Raw genomic sequence first — 27,093 nt, forward strand, 5'->3', positions numbered from 1 at the left:
TTTAACCCTTCATTGGATGCACCAGCAAAACGAACGTAGTTTGTTACAATGTATCTCTCAGATACTAGGTTTCATATCGAAAAATTAAAGACTATGTTTAAATATCACCCTAGTTTATTCATAAATAACATATACAAGAGTTTCAACTGTTTATACATTAAGAAATTTTTATTTTTACATAAATTTTTTATATAAAATATTTTTATATAAAAAATAATTTTTCATCATCTTGTTCGTGGAACATTTCTTTTTTAGAGCATGATGCGCAAATCATTTCTGTGTGTGTTGAGCAGAGGTATTGCTTACAATTTATGCAAGACTACCTTGTCAGTCTGGTTCTCTTTGTTGCTTGCCAACAATTAGTGCACTGCTTGCAACTGCTCTCCCATTCTGCACTTGTAGAAGGCTAGGTACTCTGTAACCTTGGGTGAAGGGAAGTTACACCTCGAGGGACCTGTCTCCTCTGATGAAGTTCCTCAGCCACTAATTCCACAAAAAGTTGCTTGAGGAAGAGTCTGCAGCTCTTCCTCCAACTGACTCTTCCTTGAAGAGTCAGTGGGAAATGAAAAAGAAGTAATCTTTTTCATTTCCCATGTAGATCATTTGTGCATTGATTCCACTAATGTTTAGCAAGGCATAGAATATCACCATCGGCCAGTGCCGAAAAACTCGCACCACATTGTAAGTCGCACACATCTGATCCACAGTATCTACTCTAGACATGGTTGCATTATAAAATGTTGCAATTTCTGGTTTCATCTGATCACCTGTTTCATGGTCAATGGCATCATCAAAATGCAAGGAGGAAATCAAAATTCTATTCTTTGATTTCTTTGGTACATAAGAAACAATTGTTGCCTCTTTCCTGAAGCCAAAAATACTTGATTTTTCAGGTCAGTTCTTGGCTGACATAAATTCGACTGGGAGTTGTGGTTTTTCTTTTTTTTATCATTCCAACATAAGAGAGTTTCCTTTTTCTGAGTTCCAAAACTAAATTGACATCCATAAACCAGTTATCTGCTGTTAATGTTCTGTCCACCGGATAGGTTCTGCCAGTCTTTTGACAACATCAGCTGGTCTGTTGCTGATTCGGGTTGCTTCCCTGTGTATATTTCAAGATTGTAAGAGTGCAACACCCTAGCATCTACTAAGGCATATATTTTGAGTCCATATTTGTTGGGCTTTGAAGGTATATACTGTTTGAAACTGCATTTTCCTCTGAAGACCTGTAATTTCTCATCAGTAGCTGGATTCTGACCTGGAGAGTAACACGTCTTTCAGTTTTCCACAAATTCAGTGAAAATGTCTTATGGGGGTGAATCAATCTTGTTTTCTTCTATCATCCCTGGTTTCTTGATCATCGAATCTTATACACCTGATGAGGAACTTGAAGCATTGCTAGTTCATTACTAAGCAAAATTTTTCAATACCTTTTCCATTAGTTCCCCATAACTCTTCCAATCTCTTTTTTTACTCTGAAGTGCTCCAGCTAAATAAAGAAGGCCAATGAAAGCTTTTATCTCAATTTAGTCTGTAAATTTGGCATCTCTTTCCCGGCTGTAGTTTGACTGAACAGTTTGAATATTCTGATTTGTGTATTCAAAGTTTCATCTAAAATTTTGTCTGTAATAAGGCAGTTATTTGCTTTTGGAGGGTGTGCTGGCATTTCTTGCATGACCAATAACTCCAGCCAATTTTGTTAGAAGATTTTGAGATCTGCGCCAAATTTTTGATCTCCTTACTTTCCTCCACTTTGTTGATTTATCCTTTCCTATGAAAAAACTGTAAGTGCTGTCCACTTTGTTGCAACTTTCCTCCTCCTCTGATGTAGCATCTCATGCACTCTCTGAGTTGTCTTCTCTTGTTTCAACATAATCTTCATTGGATTCTGTCCCATCATCAATGCTTTCGTCACTTACTTCCTCTGAAAACAACAGGGCACGAATAATTTTGGCATCATTTGCATTAATTGGGTCTAAGCAATCCATCCCGTCCATCAAAAGCAATGCAGCACTACTTACGCAGATGGTCACACTGTATCTCACAGATACAAACAGCATACTGAATCTTTGGTTTTCCCAAACTTTTCGTTTTCCCAACAGGCTTGGGAAAACGAAACCAATTCCAATGGCTTCCAAGAAGCAATAAATTAAGCTATTGAGAAGTGTACATGTACTACTACAGCTTGTTACAAGAAACAAAGAAAGATGGTTATGTATCTTTTAGATACATGGCGACATGTAATCCATTTTGTTAACACCGCTGGAAAATAAATAAATAAAATACACTGATAGGCACTAACGATACAAAGCATATGATTTTCCAATTCAGGTGCTGTGCATCTTCAAGTTGCTGCATGTGTATGCTTAATTTCGAAGAGAATGACAATGAATGTGCCTTTCAGAGGGAAAAAAATACTTGGTGGATTTAAAAAATGAATTATTCTGTAGGAATTTGCAACAAGGTATGTGAATTTTTTTTTCTTTTTTTGCTCTCACATTTAATAAAAAAGATTACTGTGGTGTTTTTTATGTGTAATTGTGCATACCTTTTAAAGAGAAAGTATCCATATATTGAGATATATTTGCTATTTAATACTTGTAATCCATGCAGAAAAGAATGACATTTCTCTCTTCTAGTTCTGCCACTCATTGGGTAAACTTTGTAATGTTGCATGAACTACACTTGCTAATTTCAGCTGGCCATAGAGTGCTTGTGTAACTTGACACTACTTTAGGACAGCTGAGTGTGAATGTACAGTGTGTGGGTACTGTTGGAAAAGTACATTTGATTACATTTGTAAAATTTTACCTTGGTTTTTGTGGAATCACTCTTTTTTGTGCACATAAAATTAAGTCATTATTTACAGACGATATTAGCCATGATGCTGCTTCAGGAGCTTTTATCTCTTTTTCAGTCCATTCTATCAAGCCAAATTAAAAAAACCAAAGATATAAAAATTTTATTTCATACCTCCACATTCAAACTTTCAGTTTGAATGTGGAGGTGTAAAGGTGTAAAGTGAAACTCTTTACACCTAGTAATCTATCTTAAAAGAATAAATGTATTACATACTTTAATAGTAAATCTTACATTTTTATATTGGCATGCATAGTTACCATAAGTATGGTTCACTATGGTCATAGTTGCTGATGTTTGCCCAATAAATCCTGAAACAAACAAACAAACAAACAAACATTTTTATATATTTAATTTTAGTATTAATATCCTTTTAAATTTTTAATACTTTTTTTTTTGTTTTGTGAGTGTGCAGGGTGCAGAAATTTCCTGCAAATTTTCTTTTTCTTAACTTAGAAGTTATCTTTCTGAAGGTGTGGTCCAGAAGAACAAGCACAGAATGTTGAGAAACTCCAGAAGTCCGTGAAATTGGCAAATAAGGTAATTGATTGTCTGTAGTATTTGATGAAAATTTTTATTTTTTTATGTTTGATTAATTGCAGTACTTTTGTTGAATCTCAGTTAATATATTGGAAAGTTATAATGACATTTTTATTAACTTTTCCATCAGTCATTCTGAAAATTTATTGTAGAAGTGAAATATGTTATTATCTTTAAGTGGATATTAATAAAACTAATAGTAGTGGGGAAATGTATAAATTTCTTGGGTGGAGTGCAAATGCATCCTTTCACCCACCTGGGTGTACTGCTGCTCTGGTGACTGGAAAACCTTTGAAGCCATGATGTTTTTGTAGTGTAAAAATCTTCCTGTGTAATATGTTTCAAATCCTAAGGCTTGGAGGAGAGCTGGACCTCTCATGCTGGAGATCTCATGGACCAGATGACCATAGGAGTGACAGTACAGGAACCATTAGCTGACTGAGAGTGATTACGGAGTCCTAAGTTGGATGATGAGGAGAGAGGTAACAGTTGTTAAAGGCAAAGGAATGGCATTCAGTTTCAAAAAAGGAGATTATGACAACTTAAAGTGCTACATAGCCTCTATCAGCTGGAAGATAGCTCCCATAATTCTAATGTATTCTAATGGGAGACTACATTAGAATTATGGTATAACTTTAAATTTGTAGTTGCAGAACTCTTGAAAGCATATATACCATTAAGAAAATATAGCACAAGGAGAATTCTCAGTTGGATGAGAAATGAACTGGCCTGTTTAATAGAGTAGAAAAAGATGGCATGGAAAAGTTAGAGTGATAATAAGTACTGAAACCTGTAATAACTACAGATCACTCTTTATTTATAACACCACAGAAAAGTTTAGGCTGTCAAAGGCAGGTTATGAGAAATTTCTAACGAAGAGAATAAAGAACAGGGGACAAGGAGCTTTTCTCACACATGAATATGAAGAAGAAAAGAGCAAATCAGATCAGATCCTTGCATAATGGATGTATGGAAAGCTATAGATAACCATACTGATGTTGCAGATGAATTTAGCAAGTACTTTGCATCAGCCCCTTTATAATGAGGAAAAACTGTGTGAGTGAACCTGGAAAACCTGAAATTAGTGACACTGAAATTTCAGAAGCTTATTTTTTAAAAAACTTTTGAGCCTAAAGGGAAGTCATAGGGAGGTCCACTTGGAATACTGTGTCCAGGTATGGAGATTGCACCTAAAGAAAGACATTAAGCTTCTTGAAAGGGTCCAAAGGTTAGCGCACACACCTGATGAATCAGCAAAAAGGTAACAATACGAGGAAAGACTTTGAATATGTGGGCTACAGAGCTTGGAAACTAGGCACCATAGAGGAGACTTGATTAATGAGGGTGGAATTTTCACCGTTTTAAATAATTCCAGAACTAGGGGCCATAAATTCAAGTTACAGGAGAAGAGGTTTAAATTAGATTGCAGGAAGTTTTCTTTTAGCCAGCCAATTGTTAGTTATCAGAATAAGTTGCCTCCATGGGTGACTAAAGCTGACAGCTTGGAGAAATTCAAAGCTCAGCTGGACAGATACCTATGTGAGGAGGAAGTCAAATAGGTGGTTTATTAATTTTTTTTCCTCTCTCTTTTTTTTTTTTTTTTTTTTTTTGGCCAGTGCAGCAAAAGCTTAGGGCTTACTTTCACCATACAGCTATTCAGAATTTTAAAAAATATATCACAAGTAAGCTATACAGAAGTTCATCCAGGTATAGGAATGTGCTTTGAATCAATCTACTGCAGACTATGAGAATAGAAAAGACAGCACACTGTTACTGAAAAAAAACATTTCAAATTTATAAGTTATGAGGATTTCCAATAATGTGTAGATGGTGAGGAGAATGTGAATGTTCCAAATGATAGCTGAACTGTTGTCATTTCTGCTTTAGACATAACCGAAGCAATTTTGATTTGACAATTTTGTTAGACATTGATAGCAATATTGAAATCAGTAGATTGTGTTTAACTGATATAGAGATAGTTTTCCAGATACAAACACAAGAAGAACAAGAGGGTGACACAGAAGATGATGATGGTGTAAAAGAAAATATTAACACTTTTGCCGCTGGCCTTTCTTTTTGATCCAGGATTAAAAATCGTGAGATTGAGTCAATCTGTATTGGAAAGGGCAGAGACATTTTTGGTTTTTCTCACTATGACTGAAATTAATCCACCTCCAGTGAAGGTTGCTTGACAAAAATATCCTTTTTTTTTTCTGTAAAATTAGAAGAAAAAGTTCTAAAAGTAGGGTGGTTCCCCCTTCAAGTGGATTGAAAATCCATTACTGCAAATTTGCATTAGGAAGCAGTGACATGTTAATGTGCTTACCTATCTTCAAGCTCAGATGTCGTTGTTGTTATTTGATTTTTAGGAGCATTAGCAACTAAGGCCATATTGCTCCGGGGATATACGGTGGTCATTCCCTGACCTTTCCGCATCCTCCGTATTTGGTGGTCACAGGCCCGAACCCCGGTCTAATCAAGAAGCGTGTGCTACGCACTGCCAACTCCTGCCCACCTGGCTTCGAAGGCGCCGCTCAGATGTCAGTAGAGAGTGAAATTGAAGGCCTTCCATCTACAGCAGAAAATTTCTCTGCAAACATATTGAGGACATTATGGAATAGTAATCAATGAATAAAAGCACCACACCCTTTCTATGGAATGTTTTAAATAAATAGAGTGTATAAGTTTACATTTTTAAACACAGCATAATATGTTTTACAGTTATAAAACTTCCTTTTTTTTTTTTTTTTTTTTTTTTTAAATTTTAGTTCAGATTTTTGAGTGATAAAATGGCATATCAATAAGGCCTACCAGATTTTTGCAGTATTATTCATGCAGTTACTTATTTTTAATGGAAAAGCAGGATAATTACTTATTTTTAATGTGGAAAAGCAGGATAATTTGATTAAGTAAAGTTTTTGGTAACTCAAAGTGATTTTCATCTTCCTTAAACTTCGGGTTATCAAACATCTCCTGTAACTTATTTTTGATAACTATTTTCTATAAGTTGGTTAAATGGAACAAAGGGTTGTCTAAATTATTGTTATTTATTCTTTTATGATTAATCTTAGTGTTTGCATATATGAGGAGTATTTTATAAGTTTCTGACCTACCATGGAATGAATGAATGAAACAGTGTGGAAATCAATCAACTTATATTCAACATAGTCACCTCTGAGGGCTGTACACTTGAATGCAACATTCCCTCATCTTTTCTAGACCTCTTGTGTAGAACTTACAATTGTGGTCCCCTGACCACTCCTAGCCCATATGAATGCCATCATTATTTATCTCAAAGTGTTACCCCTTCAAATGTTTTTTGAGTGAAAAAAAAAAAACAGTTGATAAGCTAAAAGCGATTATGTCTGTGAAATAGAGTGGATCCAACAGTGGATTCTCACTGTTGGATCCTAGCTTTGTGACTAAGCGCATTGTCGTGCAGGAAAAAGCACCCTCTGGAGAATTTCCCTGTAATTTTAACAGTATAAAAGAATATCATCCACTCATAATGAATTTACCCTTTTGAAGATAATCAATGAATATCATCCTTTCTTTTCCCAAAAAAAACTAATCATGCATGCCCTTTTAAATTTCTTTTTTTGAGGTGATCCTTCATCATGCCACTCTGTGAACTGTAGTTTCTGGATCACAGTAATGAAACTAGTTTCATCCATGGTCACCAAATGGCTGGCAAACTTTAGAAAACAGGCCGTGCGACGACCAACTTGCATATCATCCAAGTTTCTTGCGATGACCGACTCAGCCGTCACAAGAAACTTGGATGATGGCTGGAAAACTTATTTGAAATCAGGTCAAATTTCACAAGTGTCTCTGCATAAATATTTTCCCTCTTCTAGTCCACACTTAAATTGAATATCCTTTTGTTTGAATATCATTATCCATTTTGTAGAAATTTTTTCATGCCCATTTCTTCATGGACTTATTTACAGGATATGAGTATCTTTGCAATGTATCCATTTTGTAGAAATTTTTTCATGCCCATTTCTTCATGGACTTATTTACAGGATATGAGTATCTTTGCAATGTATTATGATCCAGTACAAGCTCTCATGGGTTGTTATATTGACCATCCTCCCCACACTGGGTGGAAAAGGCTGAGTTCAAATCTCGTCAGCGATGCAAAGAATTTTTATGGGTCTTTTTCACAACATGGCTGAATTAATTGGTCTCAGGTGCAGGTATCATGGGTTTTTTTTCCCTCCCGGAAACTCAGATTTTATTCAGCAAACAGCAAATCGACCATGGAACACACAATTTACTGACATTATATATGGCACAATATGGTCTAAGTTGCTGATGAATGTAAAACACTACAGCCAACCAACTCAATCCAACAAATTTTTAAAAGTCAGTTCATAAACAGTATTGATAATTTCAATGGTTGACACAGTTGCAATTAATCCAGACTTGGATTCATGGTGGACAATCATCACCATGTAATGTGTCAATCATATTCTTTGTATATTTGCTTCCCAGATGATCCTGTCAAAAATAAAAAATAAAATAAAAAAAATTTGTTATTGGATAGCTCTCTTCTTTTGTGAAATTATTGGTTTTGAGGACAATCTTTTTAAACCTATAGGAAAAAAAATTATAATATTTAAGATATTACTCTAAAAATTGGGTTACATACATAAAAACATTTGTAATTTAATGGTATTGCATTTATTTTATTTTCAAATAATAAGATATATGGTAAGCCATATGCTTTACAAATATCCCTCATATATAAATTTCTTGGTCACTTTATTAAGACCATGTATACTGGTGTGATAGTGCTAATAGTGTGCTGGGCCACCATTGGCCCAGATCACTGCTCCAATATGATGTTGCATGGAATAAACAAGGTGTTGAAAATTGACACAAAGGATATTGGACTATGTGTGTAGCAAAGAATTCCTCAGTTGTTGGAATAATATAGGTAGAAGATTGTGCTGACTAACACACCTTTCTAATTCATCCTATATATGCTTGATGGGATTGAGTTCTGAAGTTTGCACTGGCCAGGGTAGATATTTGAAGTCTTCGTCGTATTCCTCTAACCACTCTTTCTTACATTTGGTGCACTGGATGGTTGCATTGTTATCCTGAAAGTAACCCTGTCCATAGAGATAAACATGTAACATTTTTGAGTGTGCCAGATTGGCAACAATGTTTAGATGTTTTCTGATGCCCTTCATTATGGTGACCTTCATTAGGATTGGAGGACTAAGAGTATGGTAAGGTAAGCAGCAGCCATTATCAATCCACTGCAGGAGGGAAGCCTCCTCAACAATTCATGTTGAGGGAAATGGACCATAATCTGCCACTCTGATTCAGTGCGGGTTGGCAGATCAACCGTATTTGGCAGTCAGGGGCTTGAACCCCGGTCTACCCAAAGAGCGTGTGCTACTGCACTCCTTCTCTGACCACTCTGCTATGGAGGAATAAGAGTATGCCACTAAAACATATCTCACACCATTATGCAACCCATACTGTGGGTGCACAACAGGTTCCACAGTAGAGTAGTGAAATAGCAAAAATTTAAGCACTTCCACCTACATAGAGTGAAATCTGCCTCTAATTTCTTAAAGGAATACAAATAGTTCTCAGACATTTTATGGTACTCTCCTACTCCCAATAGTGCATTCTTTGTAGAGCTCTGCATAGTGCAGGTACTGATACCTTGTGATGTTCCTGCATTAAATGTGGATGTTAGTCTAAAGACACGAATAACACTAGTCTTTGAACACTTGACACATGCAGTCATCTTCTCTGACAAACGTGATTTGGCAATTCTCTAGTGCACTGAACAGATTTGGGCACTGGTCACATCATATGGCTTTGTAGCACTTTCCTGCACATATCACAAACTATATCACCTGTTTGATTTGCATATTTTTGCACACATCGTTGCATAATAGTCTTGACTTTCATGGTTCTGATAAAGTGGCCAGGTAGCATTTTTATGTATTATTGATTTGCATATTTTTGCACACATTATTGCATAATAGGCCTGACTTTCATGGTTCTGATAAAGTGGCCAGGTAGCATATATTTTTATGTATTATATAATATTGCCACTTAATTTATATTTTTCATAGAATGCTTTAAGCACAATTAGAGATTTGGCAGTTGCAGAAGCCAAGCTGTTTAAACAGATTCAGCCTCGACCACTTTACTTTTCTCTTCATAGGTCAGTATCAGTTTAATTTTGAACAGAATTTTTGAAAAACTTTACTTCATTCAGTTATATTTAAAATGTGTGCAATTTCAATTTGTAATATTGCCTAAGAAAGAGATTGTGAGCCCTTTTCCCTGCATACTAAAAATAAGCTGAAACAAAAATATAACAATTTTCACATGCCATAGAAATAAAAAATACTGACTAAGAGTAGTAAGTTGTCTTTATTATTGTTATTATATAAAAAGATAGCAGTAGCTGAAAGTTTTCACTGCCAGATACTGCTAATTGTTGTTGTTGTTGTTATATTGTTGTTATTTGGTTTTTAGGAGCATTAGCAACTAAGGCCATATTGCTCCATGGATATGCGGTGGTCATTCCCTAACCTTTCCACATCCTCCATATTTGGTGGTCACGGGCTCGAACCCCGGTCCAATCAAGAAGCATGTGCTACGCACTGCCGCTCCTGCCCGCCAACCTTTTATATATGACCGGTATTTGGCGCATTATAGCCTCAGTTGCTGATGCGCCAATAAAACACAAACAAACAAACAAACAATCCTGCCCGCCTGGCTATGGAAGTGCCGATACTGCTAATAGACCATAAAACAAATCTGCTTTCAAATTAAAAAAAATACTTTTTTTAATAATACATTAGAGGGCTCCACCCCTGCTCACTTTGCTTGCCAACCCCCGCACACGCTTTTCTACTTAAAATGTAGAGGTATGACAGAGTCATACCTCTCCATATTACGTAGAAAGTCAAATCAAATAAGTGAAATCTTTTCTACATAAAAGACACACCTGTCGAAATGCACTGATCGATATCTAATCAGGAAATTACCTGTGCATTTGTAGCGCATGGAATTCTCAAGGTTGAATTACTATCACTATGTAATTATTTACCCATGTTTACATAGGTCACTTAGGAAAAGGCCTAGTAAAAATTCAGATCTTGGGTACCACTCCACACTTCAACTAAAAGTCAGGAAGAAGGCAGTGATTGACAGGTGTCACTCACTGTTTAGCCCCGACCCTTTCTTCCTAGGTTGACATGCGTAGGGTGTTTATCCTCCCACTTGCTGCTGTCTTAAAATTGAGAACTCATTTTCCAATTTTAAAACAGTGGGATGTTGGGGGATAAACACCCTACCTAATCTAAGCACCACCCCTCCTTAACGACACAAAACAATCAGAAACAAAATGCCTTCACAATAATAATCACCTAATCACAGAATGACCACAACCATGCCCACTGCGCAGAGACAAGTGGTACCTATACAATAGATTTTAGCCGAAGGTCTTTTGCTTCCATAATGCATGAGGAATATTGTTGCATCCGAAAGAGCAGGATTAAAATATTTAACTGAAATATTTACAAACTATACAAATATTTAAAATATTTACAAAATACTAAACTATTTACAAATATGTACACAATAATCATTAATATACAAAAAACATTACAATGGAACATCAAATGTTAGACAGTGAAGCACGTGGATGAAGTCGGTGAACGTTATGGAGGCAGTTGTCAATAATTAATTGCATTTGCAGTGGCATAATTGCCTCACCCTCTTCTCCCATTGGCTTGAATAAATATCACTAGGAGGAAAACTTTTTGAATATATAGAGAGAAACTATTTATGGGTGGCCACATGCCCATATATTTTCCTCTGCATGCCACTCATGATACAGTGCCATCAACTCACCATCTGGCTTAAGGTATCTGGAATAAAAGAAAGTAATACTTAACCAGACACATACTGTTGTTAATGCTATTACTGTTTTTAATTGTCCATGGGTAACTTTTTTGTTACTAATGAATCATATCTTGTTTTTGTCTTGCTCTTTAAGCTTTAGCAGTGATGTGATATTCTCTGGTAGCGTGATATGTGTGATGTTTATATATTTTCAAAAAGGCCTCTAAGGTTGGAGAGTACATATCCAGAATTTAAAACAAATACACCAACCGTTTAATTATAATGGTTTAATACTAGAAACTAAAATGTACCAAACGATACTACACTGTAAAATGATATATGCAAAAGACTGATTTACAAAATAAATATACGATGAAATTTTAATATACAATAAAATATAAATAAATAAAATATTTAAAATACAATAAAGATAAAAGCGATAAAACATTGACTGAAGCTTTCGGAGGCTTCCGCCTCCTTTCTCAACAACAATGATGTTTAAGCAACACATCCTTAAGTAACAGGCTCACAGCACACGTGGTTGACCAGGCGCATGCTCAATATTTCTTCCATACGATCCAGAACCGGAAGCGGCTCTGGATCATATGGATTGCTGAGCATTATTGGGAGAAACATCATCAGGTCTCCCCGGTGAATGCTGTCATCCTTGACCGGGCGCATAGGTTCTGGGACCGTAAGTGGCTAGAGAGTTTGTGGATAGGCTCGTCTGAGAACAATAGTATGAATAGGGACAGGGGTGTTCGATTTCACCCCCTACTAGAAGCTGTGGTCCGGCAAAAGACGAGCGTTTTATATTTCCACGCTCCCGAGCCGCTTCCGGTTCTGGATCGTATGGAAGAAATATTGAGCATGCGCCTGGTCAACCACGTGTGCTGTGAGCCTGTTACTTAAGGATGTGTTGCTTAAACATCATTGTTGTTGAGAAAGGAGGCGGAAGCCTCCGAAAGCTTCAGTCAATGTTTTATCGCTTTTATCTTTATTGTATTTTAAATATTTTATTTATTTATATTTTATTGTATATTAAAATTTCATCGTATATTTATTTTGTAAATCAGTCTTTTGCATATATCATTTTACAGTGTAGTATTGTTTGCTACATTTTAGTTTCTAGCATTAAACCATTATAATTAAACGGTTGGTGTATTTGTTTTAAATTCTGGATATGTTTATATATTCATTATGTGAGATAAACAAATTCATGTTATGGCTGGAAGGAGTTTACATTCATCACTTTGGAAAGATCTGGGTATGAATCCTATCAGTAAATTGTGCGACTTATTGCAACCTTTGTGGCGCTTCCATAGCCAGGTGGGCAGGAGCAGCAGTGCATAGCACATGCTTCTTGATTAGACTGAGGTTCAAGCCCGTGACCACCAAATACGGAGGATGCGGAAAGGTCAGGGAATGACCACCGCATATCCCCGGAGCAATATGGCCTTAGTTGCTAATGCTCCTAAAAACCAAATAACAAACAAACAGCAACCTTTGCAAGCAGAACTGAGTAAACCTGGCTTGGGTGAAGTGGTAGAATTACTCAAAAATCTTTTCTCGGGTTTTTCATGCTACCTACACCCAGCCTACGTGCATAGTGTCTTAAGTTATTTTATTGCCAATTCATAGAACGAAATCTTATTTTTTATAGTAATTTAAGTATTTTTTCTCCTAGTGAACCAGTTACTTGTAAATATTGAGTCCTCATATTTTAGGCTTTTTTTTTTTTTTTTTTTTTTTGAAAGCCAAAGTGTAATATATCACATAATGATAAAATCTGAAATATATATAATATTTTTTTCTCTGATTTTTAAAGATATTTAATTTTGAGAAAAATATTCAAGAAAAAAATTGAAATGCAGTTAACAATCAACAAATTTGAGGTGCATTACTGTGTGTGGAACAATCAGCTTTCTCAAAAGACTGTCAATAACTCGTCAAGAAGGCTTGGTCTAATGTCCAGCTCAGAGACTAGACCATTAACCACAGTTCCCTTAAGTTGTTATTATCCTTTAAAGTATATAGCATCACCTGAATAGACAAATCTGCTATTCATTTAAAAAGCTGAGACCCTCCTGGACAGCCGTTTTGAAGCTTACTGACCTCATCAAGCAGCAGGTGGCCGCTGTTAGCAAACAGTTTGATAAACTGTGGGAATAATGTATTTTGTCTAAGTGAATAGTCAGGCAGTGTACAGAAGAAAAACTTCCATTTAAATACATAACAGTTATGTGTGCATTCTCCCTACAATTGGGTTGTTCTAACCCTTGCAATATAATAATATAAAATTGTAAGCAGGGGTAAGTCAGCTGAACCCAGAAATCAAAATCAACAAATTTGGAGTGATCAAAAGATGAGACCACTATAACAGCTTTTTAAGATATAACTAATCCCTCATCAGATAGTAGATTGTTTCTAGTAGCAACATGCAGACTCAGTTGTAACGCAGTTCAATGTGAGTTGTCACGTGGCATATGAAATCAAAGTTTACAAAGTTGTTATATAACAAAATCTACCTGTTTTGTCTGAGTTCTATCACTAAATACCCCCTGCTGATGAGGGGCTGGTTAGTCCTGAAAGAGGCTGTCATAGCAGTTTCATCATTTTAAACAAATGATCGATTAACCTTTTGGAGAGAACATCTGGTTAAAAATAGTGCAGTACCAGGGCAACTTGTTACAAAGGCAAGTTTTATCTGTTATGAAAATTAAGACCATTCTAATATCTCTACAGTTTAAATCCTAATGGCTGGAAAAACAAATAAAAGGGCAAGGTAATCCTGTAAATGTCTCATAATTTCTCTGAGGCTATATAGGTTTATGACTTCATTTTAGGAGATGGCTAAGAGCACAGATAGATTGAAATACCCAAAGTGTGTACAGTTGAAAAAATGTATGCTTCAGAAAATCTGTGATTAATCCATAAATAATGGCTTGCTAATACACACAGACAATACATTTAATTCCATACAACCAAGTTCCCCCATCATAACTAATCATACAGCTCATTTGGTGAATGTCTAAAGTAGGGTGGCGCATTATAGCCTCAGTAGCTAATGCGCCAATAAAAACAAAACCACCACCTCTAAAGTAGGGAGAAAGCCCATAAGCAGCTCAATTCACTGTCTTCCCACTCTGTACTAATGCTAGGGAAGAGGGTGCCAGTGAGTCACTGACTGCCACTACCTTGTATTTCTCTCTGCCATAGTTACTGCAAAGAACAAAACTTAGTGATCTTTATTATTACTTGAGGGAAATTGAATTTCACCACAGAATATTAATTAATAAAGGCAAAGTGTCATATGTACTGATAAAGCTTGCCTCATTGTAATAATTATTCCTTAAGAAGAATAGTTATTTTTTATTATTCAAAGTTCTTCTGAAGCATATCCATTGATATTCTGACAGTATTTGCTGTCACTTTGTTTATTGTAATTTGTTAACATTTAACAAATTGAACTATTATTTGCATGTACTATTAACCACACCACTAGTACTATCTTTTAGTCAATGTAATTTACGTATGTACTTAAAGTTCAGTTATTTGTGTTAGTGTTCATTGAAATGTGTTTTTCCAAAAACTGCTCCACCACTATTGATAGGTAGTGGATTTTTAAAATCTGGAAAATTTTAAAATCCACCACTTATCAATCCCCAAGGGTGCCAGATTTGAAAGAATTTACTGTATATCATTCTGCTACTCTTCTAATCACTTTCCTAAAACAATAACTTTAAAATAAAATAAGCAGCACACATAGACAACTTTCTCTAACAGAAATTGAAAGGAAAACTATTCTCTAACAGAAATAAAAAAAACTGCAGCATTCTTCTCTCTCACAACCACCCTACTACTGGAAACATTGAACATTGCTGCCACAAATGATCTGCAACACTGCAGGTATGATATCTAAGCCCACAAAAGGTACCATGAGAACAAGGGTGAAATGTAAAGCTAATGAGAAGGACATTTTAACACAGTTGCTGAATTTCAGTGTGGTTTATTGCTATTGACCTATTTAAAATTTCCTTGACAGGTACTTAAGAGTACAGCAGATCTGAATTTTTTTTTTTTTTTTTTTTTTTTAACCTCAGAGTGTGTTTAACCACCTGACACTAACATAGTAATTTAAATGTTTTAACTTTATTATTTTAACAAATGTTGCTAATATTAAATTCAAGTAGTTGAATGAAAGTTATGTTAATAATAGTTATAACTGATGAAAACAGCAGCATTTTTTTTTTCCTTATGAATAAAACGCCTGTTTCATTTAACAGACGAGAAGCAGTGGCAGAATTCATGACAATATTTGTGAATGAAGTGAATGATGATGTAAGTTCATTTTCATTTCTTAACTATTTGAATATTACTATTAGATAAATAAATAGGAAATCTATTTTTTAAGTAATCATTTAAGAAAATCATTATCACTAAGTAGGATCACAATTAGGACTAAATTATTAACCACACTTCATTATAAAGATCTTTGAGGGACAGTAATATTCATTATTATGTAGGATGTTCAGAAAGTCTTATAACTCCCCTATAAGATTTACACTTATTGCAAATGTTGATTTGTATTAAGTCTAGATGTTATTTATATCTCTTTTTGCAAAATGCTTTATATGTACCACCTCCTAACAGACAGTTGTTATGTGTTCCAGGTATTAAAAAGTCATCCAAGGAATGGCTGACTAGCCCATATACATCCTAGGTGAAAGGACAGTGAATACACAGGATCATGAACAGTCACATGCTGGTAAAACCATGAAACATAATAAGAATGGCTTCAACATAAGATTCAATAAGGCAGCACCACTAAAGAATATGTTATTATATTCTTTATATTCTATTATATTACTACAGTCAGTCCTCATATAACACTTGTTTACACTACACGAATTCGATCATACATGATTTATAAATAGGGGAACGATATCTTATATAACACAAACCGAATTCGCTTATGCACGATTCACTTTGTGTTTACAAGAAATGGCAGTCAAACGAAGAATCACCCCAACCGAATGCAACACGATAGGAATGAAGAGAAGATTCTGAAAGTGTATTTATGTTTTTTATATCAGTGAAGGGGAAACACATTTCACCATAATAACGTAAAAACCAGCATAACTCCAGCTATCGGTATAATCGCAAATGCAATTAGATCGAGTTTACTACCAGTTTATAACAAATTCCACTAGCAGAAACGCAGCTGGAAATTGTTTTTATTGTTTTATGGTAGTAACCCCTAGAAATGTGCTTTAGTAAAATGTGAGGTGTTAATAGTGTATCTCTGCCTTTACGGTGTTGTTTATTCAGTTGCTACATGCATGCAGCTTTGTTTATGTGTATCAAGCATGCCTCCTCATTTTGTAATTGTGCTTTATTCCCTAAAAATTAGTAAAATACTTAAAAGGTATGAAAAGGAAGCATCCTGGTGAAGACACTGCAGGTTCAGAGAGAAAAAGAAAAGCAATATCGATAAACAGAGGCGGATTGGGTCAAAAATTCTTACCCAGGAAAATTTGTAGCGGTCTCATACTAGCGTTTATGGCCAAAATAACACCGGCCTCTGACCCACTGGGGTTTCCCTGGCAAGGCTTATGGCCAGTCTGCCTCTGTCGATAGAGAAAAAATATGAAATTGTGAAACGCTTTGAGCGAAATGAAAGACCATGTGATATTGCACGTGCTACAGGCCAAAATGAGGCAATGCCGAGAATTACAAAGAATGCAGAGAAAATAAAAACAACTTTCATAGCAGGAACAACTCAAAGTGTAATTAAAATTCATTAGATTAAGACACAAAGAATTGGAAGAGATGGAACGGCTGTCATCTGTTTGGATAGAAAATCAAACAAAAAACAAGTTTGCTTACGATAGAAGCAAAAGCATTAGCAATATTTTATTACGATTATTTATTGTGTTTGGTAATGTTTTGGTTACAAATGTGTGTTCAGTCTTGGGTGGTCAGCACCTAATCCTATTTTTCCCATAGGGCCTGTTGTTTATATTGCACGATTTTGCATTGCATGAGGGTTTCTAGGAACATAACTATCGTGCTATACGAGGACTGACTGTACTTTGAAAATAGCCTCAGAAACATGAAATCCACAATAAGTGATCATACAACCAAAGATCTCGGCATGAAGCCATCCCAAGAGTAATGCAGTTATATAGAAATAATATGATGCCTATAGAAGTTTTCCAATAATTCCTACACTGTAAAAATTATGTTCTCCAGAAAGTGCAGTTTACTGATTGCAAAAATAAATGTTCATTTCTGGAGTAAAGAAAAACTCACACTTCTTTGGGGAACTGGAACACAACCACATATACAACCTACATACTTTGTTATGTAGGCTGTAATGCTTTCCATGTGCCTAAACTTTTATGCTTATTTGAGGTTGCCATCAACTAACTAACTTGCTTAAACATATGAGAATAGTCTGTATATATATCTGCTTAGATATGATTTCAATAAGACAGTGCCCTGGCTCATTGTGGTATTAAAGTGTTCTTGAACAAGCAGATTAGCCTTGACTTGCAAATTTTACCTGACCATCTCCCTTTTCAGTGGCCATTATCCACTGAAAAGCACAGACCGTGTGGCAGTGCATTATCAGGTTCATCAAGAGAATGTGACTCGTAGGTATTGCCATAGAACTGAACATAAGAACTGAACAAACTGTCTGATGTGCATTTAGTACATCAAGCAATATGGCATCAATGCTGACACTATGCCTGGAAGTGCCGAATAAGAAACATTGAAAAGCACAATATGGCCATAGCAGTCCTTGTGCCATTAAATACTCAACAATAACATCTATATCTGGAGGTGTATAATTTTGTTAAAAAAAATTGCAATGCACACATAACACACACCATGAATGAATAACTGTTCATGGTAACATTTTCCTTCATTTATATTTGTCACATTTCATTTCTATGGAAGGGAAAACTAATAGGACTTTCTAAAAACCCTGTATATATAATAAATACAAATGTAACAAAAAAATTTATGATATTTACATTATTACTTATATATTTATTTATTTGTATACAGAGATGGAATGATAACAAATTATATGTGTAATATTTTAATCATATTTAATTGCAGTGTACCTCTTTTAGAATTTTTTAAAAAATTTTAAGAACCCATGTGGAATTTTCTACAACTTTCATGTGGTTAGTTCACTTTGTTTTCTTAGCTAATATTTATAAATAAACAAAGAGCATACAATGGACAGCACTCTAAAATTTAAATCATCCATCATCTGTTTTGGCACAATATAATTATATTCAACAACTTAGTACAGGTAAATGATGTTAAAAAGCAAGCTTTTACCCCGGCAACCCAAAGGTCGCGGGTTCGATTCCCGCCTCGGGCTTGGATCAAAGTACTGCAAAAACCTTGGGAGGTGCAATATGGCCACAGAAGCCGATGCGCCAACAACTACCAAATCAAAAAAAAAAAAAAAAGCTTTTACCGCATCAGCCAAAAAAAAAAAAAAAAAATTCACTCTCCATATCATCTATCCATCCCCTCTAATAATTTGTCTAGTTCTGCTCTAAATTTATTCAAATTACCCATTTCCACAGCCTCAGATGGAAGATTATTCCAACAATTAACTATCCACTGATTGAAGAAAAAAGAAAAATTTCTACACATCTGTCCCACAACCATCCTTCCCCAGTTTGAATTTCTGCCTCATATATGTCAGTCTCAGCAAGAGGAAGGATACCATCAGCATTATGCTTACTTAATTCATTCAAAGCCTTAAACATCTCAAATCAAATCTCTTCATAGCTGCCAACTCTCCAGACACTGCAAATTGTGTAACTGAGCTTTCTTGACAAGAGCACCCTGTTTTGCTACCTCTATCAATATAACTGGATAATCCCCACCCCAGAGAGCCAGCTAGTGACATATTCAAATTGATCTCTTAAAGGGCTTTGCTTGCAATATTTATTTGACTCACAGTGTCATACCAAACAATTAGGAAGTCAATAAATTTGCTTTTATAGTTTTGTTTTAATGGTAAAAAATTTGGACCCTACCCTAATTTCCTACATACAGTTCCTCTTTTAAACTGTTTACTTGTTTCATATTAATTGAGAGTGATATTGTTTTCTGTTGCTCTTTTGAATTTTGGTGCCCTGATCAATACTGGCTCACCCTACATATAATAATTATGGCTAAGGGTTTGCTTACTTCCTTTGCCACCTCCTTTAATATAACTGAATAGATCCCATCCACCCCAGGTGCCTTTCTTATGTTCAACTCCAACAATTTCCAACTGAGACCACTATAGTCACCTTTACGAAAGCAAGAACCCCTCTCTTTACCCCTGATGGTAGTTACAACTTTAAGTGAATCCCACATCTGTACATTGTGATCAATGCCACTTAGTGGCTTCTTTATCTGTAAATTCCTAATGCATGAATAATCACTACTGATATGTCAAACCCCATTGGGTGGATGGGGTTTGACAGCCTTTCCAAGCATATCACTTCATTTGTTTTCACCATTATCTTCTGAGATAAACATTTTAAACTATTATAATAATATGAAAAAACTGTTAAAGCAAATTTATTGGCTTCCTAATTGTTTGGTATGACATTGTGAACGAAGTAAACATTTCAAGCAAAGCCCTTTAAGAGATCAATTTTAATATGTCACTAGCTGGCTCTCTGCTTTCAGAATAAATCGAATAGCTAAAAAATTGCAGAACACATGATAAATTTAAATGCTTCTAGACCAGTTTTCCTCAACATGTCATCTGCAGATCACTTGTGGTTATTGTAACTTATGAAAGTGGTATATGGGACTAACAGTAAAGTACAGCTTTTTTACAGTCGGCAACAATCCTAATATTAATATTAATATCAATGGGAAATAGAGATAAAACAAACTAATGTATACTACATATGTTAAGTATGCCTGTATATGTGATTGTATTTAAAAAGTAGTTATTAATATATTTGCATGTTAGCTTAATCTTTTTTGTGGGCCTCAACTTCTATCTCAAATATAAAAGTAGTCCATATCTGAAAAAAGGTTGGGAATGCTGCTCTAAATGATGAAAAAAATTGGCAATTAAATTGTAAATTGAACCTGAATTTGAGAAAACAGGAATTCTTCCCAAAAAGCAAATATTTGATAATGAACACCAAGACAATGTTGGAATAATACAGATGGAAAATTTTAGGATAACTTTTTCAACATTTTAAGGCAGCACAATCCAATGACTGGAAGACAGTTTTGAGTTGATCATAAAGCATAGCAATCAATTCCAGTGTGAATGCATAATTTAAAAATTCTGCATATAGATGGTGATCAGATCTCTACCATCAATTTATGCAAAGAATTAACTTAAAATCATTTTGAAGTCAGTTATTTTCAAATTGTCAGTTATTTTTGTTGAAAAAAAGCCGTGAATTAGGGTTGAATTTGAAAGTGTCTGCAATTCTGCCCAGACACGATAGGAAGGAGTGTTTGATGAGAGCCTTGTCGATCAATTCGGCCCTGGAGGGATTGTGCAAGGCTCAAGGAGTAGAATTTTTTTCAGCCTGGACTGTACTTGTTAACAGGAGAGATTGCTTCTACAGGGATGGGATACACTTAAATAGAAAGGGTGCAAGAATTTTTGCTGATGCTGTCGAGGCAGAGTTAGGTGGGTCGGAAAACTGCTAGTTGGGGGGGGATACAAGGACTAATAGATTAACAGTAGCCACTGGCAGAGGTGGAAGTGATTCTTGCACTGCTTCTATTGAAATGAGCAGAAGCCTGAAAAACAAGATGCAGGATATTTCAGAGACTGCTGGGAGTCATTGCGGTACAAGTAAACACATGGGTTGTGTTAGGGTAGCCAAGAATAGAAACAGGTGCATGTATACCTGCGTGTACACCAATGCTAGGAGTTTGGTAAATAAATTTGATGAATTTGAGGTATTGCTCAAAACATCAAAGGCAGATATTGTTGGGATATCAGAGACGTGGTGTCACACAGATATAAGGAATGCGGAACTGGAATTTGGGGAATACAATGTGTATAGAAAGGATAGACAGGACAGGAGGGGAGGAGGGGTTATGCTATTAGTTAAGAAACACATAAAGTCCAAGGAAGTGAAGCCAGTCGACATCGATGGACAGGGCAGTGTCGAGTCAGTTTGGTGTGACATAAGCATAGGGAAATCAAAATTGAGAGTAGGAGTGTGCTATAGGCCTAATGACTCTGATGAGTATAATAAGATATTGTACAGGGAAATAGAGTGGGCCAGTAAATCAGAGAGTCTTATAATGGGGGATTTTAATTTCCCAGATATTGACTGGAATTTGTGGGTTGGTCACTCGCACACTAGCAAGGCTTTTGTGGATTTATTGGATGATTGTTTTCTACATCAGCATGTTCGTGAGGCAACAAGAGGGAGCAATACTCTTGATCTGATTATCAGTAGTGATTCTTCATGCATTAAGAATCTGCAGATAAATGAACCACTAGGTGGCAGTGATCACAGTGTGTTGAAGTGGGATTTACTCAAGGAGGTAACTACCATCAGAGGTAAAGGGAAGGGTTTTTGTTTTCGTAAAGGTGACTATGATGGTCTGAGACAGTATTTAAATTCTATACAGTGGGACCAACTGATGATGTTACCAACAGCAAACTCAAAATGGGAAGCATTCAAGGAACTAATCTTGGAGGCTACCAGGCTTTACATACCAACTAAGAAATATTGTTCAAGGTTTAGGCCTAAATGGTTGTCAGATGAACTAATGAGACATGTGGCAGAGAAGAAAAATGCATGGGATACATACAAATTAATGGGTGACATGGAAGCCTATGATAGATATAAGTTGGTCTGTAACCAAGTCACAAAGGAGATTAGGCAGGCAAAGGCAGACTACGAAAAATCCTTGGCAAAGGATGCAAAGAAAAACAGAAAAGAGTTCTTTACCTATTTAAACTCAAGAAGGAAAGGGATGAATCAGATTGGTCCACTGGATATTGATGGTTCAACAGTTGAGGATCCTGCTCAGGTGGCTAACAATCTAAACGAGTATTTTGCATCTACATTCACGCATGAGGAGTTATTCAGGAAGGAGAATGATGTAGGTGAAGTAAACATTGGCAGTGAGCTGGATGATTTTGTAATAACTGAGAGGAAAGTGGAGGAGAGATTGTTGAGGATAAACATAAAAAAGGCACCTGGGGTGGATGGGATCTATCCAGTTATATTAAAGGAGGCAGCAAAGGAAGTAAGCAAACCCCTAGCCATAATTATGAGAGCTTCTTTGGACTCAGGGGAGGTACCCATAGACTGGAGATGTGCAAATGTAACCCCAATTCACAAAGGAGGATCAAAGGCTGACACAAGTAATTATAGACCTGTTAGTTTAACTTCTGTTCCAGGTAAATTAATGGAGGCACTGGTTAAAGAAGCACTGCAGGATCATCTAGACAAGAATTCAGTTATAGCTCAGACGCAGCATGGTTTTGTTAAGGGCAGGTCTTGCCTGACCAATTTGATTGGATACTATGATGTAGTCACAAAAGAACTGGATGCAGGGAATAACTTTGATATTATATATTTGGATCTTAGAAAGGCTTTTGATACTGTTGCACATGGAAGACTGCTGCACAAATTGGAGCAGTGTGGCATTGGACGCAAATTGCTGCTATGGATAAGGGGATGGTTGAGTGGCAGAAGACAGAGAGTGGTAATCAATGGACACTGCTCAACGTGGACTAATGTTATTAGTGGAGTTCCTCAGGGTTCAGTGTTGGGTCCGTTGTTGTTTTCGGTGTTTATGAATGATATTGATGATGGGATATCAAGTTTAATGTCCAAGTTTGCAGATGATACAAAGGTTGGCAGGGTTGTTAAGGACACCACTGACGCTATGCTGCTGCAACAGGATCTGGAAAGGTTGAACAGATGGGCTGAGAGGTAGCAAATGAAGTTTAACATTGACAAATGTAAAGTACTACATATGGGAAACAGCAACCCCAGAGCAACGTATCAACTCTGCGGTACTACACTGACAGTGGTGGAGAATGAAAAGGACCCGGGGGTAATTGTGCAGGCAGATATAAAGTTCTCTGAGCAGTGCAGACGGGCTGCAAGAGTAGCTCATGGTGTCTTAATGATATACAGGAATTTTTCTAGCAGGGATAAGGAGCTGATTATTCCCTTGTATAAGGCAATGGTTAGGCCTCATTTCAAGAAGGATGTAGAGGTGCTGGAACGGGTACAGAGAAGGGCAACAAGATTAGTGAATGGAACAAAGGGTTGCTCTTACAAAGAAAGGCTTAAGTTTTGCAAATTACAGAGTCTGGAGACTAGGCACCGGCGAGGTGATCTGATAGAGGTGTATAAGGCTTTGAATGGTTTGAGCATGCTCAATGCCAATGGGATTCTTCATCTTGCTCAGAATAATCAGCTCAGAGGGCATAAATTCAAATTGAGGAAGGACGGAAGTCGGATAGATGTGCGGAAATTTGCCTTTGGCCAGCAGGTGGTTGGTTGGTGGAACCGACTTCCATCACTTGTTGTTGAAGTTGATAGCCTAAACAAATTTAAGGCTCAACTGGACAGGTATTTCGAGCGAATGGAGGGGTGAAATGGGAGTGGTGTGTTTTTTTTTTTTTTTTTGGCTGATGCTGAATAAGCTTGCTTTCTTGCATCATATGCCTCTACTAATGCTAATGCTAATGCTATCAGTAGCCAATGCTGAAGGAAGCTTTTTCAAAAATGAAGAATCAAAACCTGTCTACATTCCATGACACAAGATTGGGTGGATGGGGTCTGACAGCCTTATCAATTGACCATGTCATCACCCAGGATATAGACCTTAATTAAATTATCCTAATATTCGTAGCTGTTAAGTCCCGAGTTAATCTTTGAAGCAGCAAATTAAATGAATATGTAGTAATAACGCTACTTGTTTATGAAATTTAAATTAATAAATTATATTTTTATTTAAGATTTTAATAAAATGATCTAAGTAAAATAAACGATAAAATTAACAAAAAGTTTGAGAAATGAATGAATCAATGAATCCAGAGCGCGTAGGCCTGTTTCGTTATGTAACAAAAAGTTTATATTTTATTTTTAAACTGAAAAACCTTTTTCAGCTTATAAATGGGATTGGAGTGCAGCACCAAACCAAAGTCGGCTCAGGGCAACCCTTTGAGCTGGTTCTGCATGGAAAACATTACAGTGAGGCTCCAGATGACCACAGGTGGTGTCTGTAAGTGCATTCACAGTATGTAGGTAGCTGTACAGCATAAGGTTTCATGGCGGAGCTGCTGCTCACAAGCTCCATATCACACCATTGAATACCAGATGTCATTTTTGGTGGTCTAGCCTATCATTTTGGACTATGGAATAGAGGAAACATGTCCTATGGAGTGAGGAGTCATGTTATACTGACTTCAGATCCAGACAGTCAAGTGTGGGTGCAATGAATGCTAGTAAACATCATACACCACACTATATTGTGGCCGCAGTAAAGTTTGGCGGAGGCAGGGTCTGCTTCTTGTGATTTGGTTTTGAACTTGGTCATAGGACAGAAACTGCAGTACCCCTTGATAGTTTAATGGAAATTTGGCCTACCCATGTTCGAACATGATGATGCCCCATCCCAGGCAGTGAACAATATAAATGCCTGGTTTGAGAAAAATGAAGTCCAGCAGCAGCTCACCTGACTTCCCTGGACTACAGACCCAAATCCAAATCAAACATATTTGGGAATTTTATCAGTTTGATCAGAATATACCTTTCATCTACAGGTGAACTACCAACTATACTGAAAAGGGAATGGACACATTCATATTGCCTGCAATAAGGAATTGATTTAAAATACTCAGCAATGAATCAGTGCTGTCACTGAGGCAACAGAAGTTGACCTCACTTTATTAATTGATTCATGTTTTACCAAATGTAAGGGTGCCCAAATACTTTTGGTAGGATAGTTCAGTGGCAAACTTACTCCCCTTGTATTAAATATAAAATTAACGCGACCCCTCAATGTAAACCTTGAGGTAGGATGACCAGATTTTTAGAGAAAAGAAATGGAATTTTATAAATTATGTAGTAGAAAATTTTATTCAAGTACTGAGAAAGATATAAAAAAAATTGTCTCCTTTTTAATTTACATATTAAAATAATTGTTTAATATTTTAATTGAATACAGCAAAAATAACAAATCAAATTCTTCTTCTTATTATTATTAGCCATATAGTGCAAGGAAGCCTGAGGCTTATGCTGCACCAGCCAAAAAAATTTTCTGAGTTACACCCTGAGAGAGAGAGAGAGAGAGAGAGAGAGAGAGAGAGAGAGAGAGAGAGAGCATCAAAAGTAGAAGGGAATCACCAAGAAAGAGAAGAATGATGATATCCAGCTCAGGACCCCATGTGTGTCAAGCTCACCAAACTCACCAAATGTGAGCCCTATTCTTCAATTAAGATTACAAAACAATAAAAAATGAACGACTACAAAACAAAACAGTTAATGAGAAGGACGAGCCTGGAATGCTGTTTTGTTTTTATAGCTGTTAATTTTGAGAAACCAACCTTACATAAATATGTAGACCCGAAAGGTAGCAATGTTTGTATCGCCAGTTTCGATAATTCTAGATACTCGTCTTGAAGAGAATGCCAAAAATTTTCCCAAGTAGTTTTGAAAAGAGCACGTAATGCTTTGTCAAGTGACAGGTTCATAAGATCTTCCTTTTTCTGAATGGTAATTCAGCAAAAAAATAAATAATTTTGGGACAAAAAGAACTATCAAAAGCAAAGGGATCACGAATTCAATACAACTTTTTTCCTGGAGATGCATTAAATCATTTGGAAAAATTCTTAATTAGCATTGTTAGGTGAGTGGCAATGATATCCCAAATTGTAAAAGGTCACTATTGTAACAAAATCAGAAAAGCATGGGAAAATTTCAGTATTATTACTCTCAAATTCAGTTTTAGCATTAGCATTAGTAGAGGCATATGATACAAGAAAGCAAGCTTATGCAGCATCAGACAAAAAAGCTGCCACTTCACCCCTCCATTCGTTCGAAATACCTGTCCAGCTGAGCCTTAAATTTATTTAGGCTATCAACTTCCATAACAAGGGATGGAAGTCTGTTCCGCCAACCAACTACCCACTGGCTAAAGGCAAATTTCCGCACATCTATCCTACATCTGTCTTTCTTCAATTTGAATTTATGCCCTCTGAGGTGATTATTCTGAGCAAGAGGAAGAATCCCATCACCATTGAGCATGCTCAAACCATTCAAGACTTTATACACCTCTATCAGATCACCTCGCTGGTGCCTAGTCTCCAGACACTGTAATTTGCAAAACTTAAGCCTTTCTTCGTAAGAGCAACCCTTTGTTCCATTCACTAATCTGGTTGCTCTTCTCTGTACTCGTTCCAGCAGCTCTACATCTTTCTTGAAATAAGGCCTCCAGACCAGTATACAGTACTCAAGGTGTGGCCTGACCATTGCCTTATACAAGGGAATAATCACCTCCTTATCCCTGCTAGAAAAATTCCTGTATATCATTAAGACACCATGAGCTACTCTTGCAGCCCGTCTGCACTGCTCAGAGAACTTCATATCTGCCTGCACAATTACCCCCGGGTCCTTTTCATTCTCTACCACTGTCAGTGTAGTACCACAGAGTTGATACGTTGCTCTGGGGTTGCTGTTTCCCATATGTAGTACTTTACCTTTGTCAATCTTAAACTTCATTTGCCACCTCTCAGCCCATCTGCTCAACCTTTCCAGATCCTGT

At 36.3% G+C, this 27,093-nt stretch overlaps 1 protein-coding gene across 1 annotated transcript in view; it reads left to right on the forward strand.

The window, feature by feature from the left end:
* The window catches only part of LOC150075173 (alanyl-tRNA editing protein Aarsd1), a 73,137-nt gene that overhangs the window by 36,602 nt on the left and 9,442 nt on the right, over positions 1 to 27,093 (forward strand). Inside the window, exons 7-9 of the mRNA XM_090388385.1 lie at positions 3,333 to 3,399; positions 9,504 to 9,595; positions 15,573 to 15,627. Coding sequence (XP_090244511.1) covers positions 3,333 to 3,399; positions 9,504 to 9,595; positions 15,573 to 15,627 — 214 coding nt within the window. The remainder of the gene's footprint in view (positions 1 to 3,332; positions 3,400 to 9,503; positions 9,596 to 15,572; positions 15,628 to 27,093) is intronic.

This window comes from Mastigoproctus giganteus, chromosome 14 (assembly GCF_048544385.1).
Source record: "Mastigoproctus giganteus isolate SK-2022 chromosome 14, ASM4854438v1, whole genome shotgun sequence".
Lineage (NCBI taxonomy): Eukaryota > Metazoa > Arthropoda > Arachnida > Uropygi > Thelyphonidae > Mastigoproctus > Mastigoproctus giganteus.